Genomic DNA, 3,117 nt, shown 5'->3' with positions numbered 1-3,117 from the left:
TGCTGCTGCAGCAAAGAGGGGCCCCACAGGGGCCCCCCAACAGATGTGCGTTACTGCAGCAGCAGCAGCAAAAGCAGCAGCAAGTGCAGCAGGAGCAGCAACAGCAGCAGCAGCAGAGGCAGCAGCAGCAGCAACACGAACCCCGCAGCTGTGTGTACACAACCGAGAGACGCAGCGGCTACCTCTCCGCCTGGGCCTTACCGGCAGACGTGCTGCTGCCGCTGCTGCTGCTGCTGCTAGTCCCTCTGCTGCAGCTGAAACAGCAGCAACAACACACGCTCCAGTTGCTGCTGCTGCTGCTGCTGCTGCTGCTCTTGACTCCCAGCAGCAGCACCACACATTTTCATCTCCTTTAGCTGCCAGAGACCTCAGCAGCAGCAGCAGCAGCAGCAGCAGCAGCATCGCTACCAGCGACACCGCCAGCAGCAGCCTCAACAGCAGCATCGAAAACAGCAACAGCAGCAGCAGCAGCAGCAGCAGCAGCAGCAGCAGCAGCAAGAGGCATCTGGTGGTGATAGACTGGAGCGATAAACTCGTTCCTTATGAGATAGGGTGGCAGGCGCAGCACGTGCTGCTGCAGCTGCAGCTGCTGCAGCTAGACGGAAAGCTTAAACCCAAACAGCAACAGCAGCAGCAGCAGCAGCAGCAGCAGCAGGAGCAGCAGCAGCAGGAGCATCTGCCTGGTGTTGCTCCTCGCCGTGTCTGCGGCTCTACTGTTTGTGATTTCGTTTTGCTGCTGCAGCACGCAGCTGTATATACACTCGGGCAAGCATCAAAGGATAGTTATATAGGAGATAAATTAAAATATAAACATCAGCAGCAGCTGCTGCAGCAGCTGCAGCAGCTGCAGCAGCAGCAGCAGCAGCAGCAGGAGCAGGAGAAGCAGGGGCAGCAGGAGCAGGTGCAGCAGCAGCAGGAGCGGGTGCAGCAGCAGCAGCAGCAACTGCTGCAGCAGCAGCTCCAGCTGCCACCGCAGCTGCAGCAACTGCTGCAGACACCACATGGTGTAGCAGCAGCAGCTGAAGTTGTTGATAGAAGTTTACAAGCTGCTGCAGCAGCACAAGAAACCAAAGCAACAGCAGCAGCAGCAGCAGCAGCACCAGCAGCAGCAGCAACAGCAGCAGCAGCAACAGCAGCAGCAGCAGCAGCAGCAGCAGCAGCAAACCCATCAAAAGAAAGAGAAAAAAGCGAAGCAGACCGTTCCAATCCAACCCACCACCAAACCCAAAACCAAAACGAACAAAAACAAAAACAAAAACAAAAACAAAAACAAAAACAAAAAGAAGAAGAGATAAAGATAGTAAGAATAGAAAGAGGAGGAGAGGTGACCTTTCATGGGCCCGGGCAGTTGGTGGTGTACCCCCTATTCGACCTGCGTAGACACCGCACAGATATTCGTCTTTTTGTTGCTGCTATAGAGAAAGCTGCTGCTAATATACTTATACAGTTGTTTAAACAGCAGCAGCAGCAGCAGCAGCAGCAGCAGCAGCAGCAGCAGCAGCAGCAGGAGGGAAGGCAACAGCATATTCATCCGCATCAGCAGCAACAGCAGCAACAGCAGCAACAACAAGAAGAAAAAGGAGAAACCGAAAAAGAAAAAGAAGAAAAAGAAAAAGAAAAAGAAAAAGAAGAAACAGAAAAAGAAACAGAAAAAGAAAAACAAAAAGAAAAAGAAAAAGAAGAAAAAGAAAAAGAAGAAAAAGAAAAAGAAGAAAAAGAAAAAGAAAAAGAAGAAAAAGAAGAAGTGTATGCATCTGTATCTCCTTTATCACCGATCGATTTCGAGCTGCATAGACACCCGAAAAATCCGGGTGTATGGGCAGGTCGATCCAAGGTGGTTTTTGTTGGCTTGCGGCTGCGACGGTGGGTTAGTTTTCATGGTTTTTCTGTTAATTTATTTAATAAAAATAAATATTTTAAACTTATTTTACCTTGTGGGCTCAATACGGATACCACCAATGCGCGACAGTGGATAGCGCGCATACTACACAAGCAGCAGCAGCAGCAGCAGCAGCAGCAGCAGCAGCAGCAGCAGCAGCAGCAGCAGCAGCAGCTGCAGCAGCAGCAGCGGGAGGAGAGGGAGGAGAAGGAAGAGCGGCAGGAGGAGATGCAGCTGCAGCAACAAGAACCAAACCAACAGCAGCAACAGCAGCAGCAGCAACAGCAGCAGCAGCAGCACCACCACCAGCAGCAACAGCAGCAGCAGCAGCAACAGCAGCAGCAGCAGCAGCAGCAGCAGCAGCAGGAGGAAGAGGAGGAGGAGGAGGATGCTGCTGCATCTCCTATGATGAAAAGTGCAGCAGCAGCAGCAATTGCTTCGCTGCGGGATGTCTTTGCCTTCGATACAGTTACCGTCACCAAACACCTAGGCCATGCTGTCCAGCTAGCTATGGATCACTACAGCTAGCTACAGCTAGCTACAGCTAGCTACAGCTAGCTACAGCTAGCTATGGATCAATACAGCTAGCTACAGCTAGCTACAGCTAGGTACAGCTAGCTACAGCTAGCTACAGCTAGCTACAGCTAGCTACAGCTAGGTATCAATAGATGCAGCTAGCTATCGATAGGTACAGCTAGCTATCGATAGATACAGCTAGCTATCGATAGATACAGCTAGCTACAGCTAGCTACAGCTAGCTGTTAATAGATGCAGCTAGCTACAGCTAGCTCTTGATAGATACAGCTAGCTGCAGCTAGATACAGCTACATTCAGCTAGCTGTTGATAGATACAGCTAGCTATGAATAGATACAGCTAGCTACAGCTAGCTACAGCTAGCTACAGCTAGCTGCAGCTAGCTAGAGCTAGCTGCAGACCGCTGGGGCTTGCCAGCAAGCCTAACTGCGGTCTAGGGTTTGGGGTTTAGGGTTTAGGGTTTAGGGTTTAGGGTTTAGGGTTTACGGTGGGATGATTTTGGCTGCATATGTAAACTCCAGTATCTTCTATTTCTGCATTGAAGAATTCACCAGCAGCAGCAGCAGCAGCAGCAGCAGCAGTAGCAGCAGCAGCAGCAGCAGCAGCAGTAGTAGCAGCAGTAGCAGCAGTAATAGCAGCAGCAGCAGCAGCAGTAGCAGCAGCAGCAGCAGCAGCAGCAGCAGCAGTAGCAGCAGTAGCAGCA

At 51.3% G+C, this 3,117-nt stretch overlaps 1 protein-coding gene across 1 annotated transcript in view; it reads left to right on the top strand.

Annotated features, from left to right (window-relative positions):
- The window catches only part of EMH_0054520 (biotin/lipoate A/B protein ligase domain-containing protein, putative), a gene marked incomplete at both ends in the record, with an annotated part of 2,523 nt that extends 116 nt beyond the window's left edge, over window positions 1–2,407 (top strand). The window contains one exon of the mRNA XM_013497128.1: window positions 3–2,407. Coding sequence (XP_013352582.1) covers window positions 3–2,407 — 2,405 coding nt within the window. The remainder of the gene's footprint in view (window positions 1–2) is intronic.
- Between the last annotated feature and the right edge of the window lie 710 nt (window positions 2,408–3,117).

The sequence above is a fragment of the Eimeria mitis genome, genomic scaffold, assembly GCF_000499745.2.
Source record: "Eimeria mitis Houghton genomic scaffold, Emh_scaff2485, whole genome shotgun sequence".
Taxonomy (NCBI): Eukaryota; Apicomplexa; class Conoidasida; order Eucoccidiorida; family Eimeriidae; genus Eimeria; species Eimeria mitis.
Note: the sequence above shows the minus strand (reverse complement) of the source record. Positions and strands in the feature narration are given on the sequence as shown.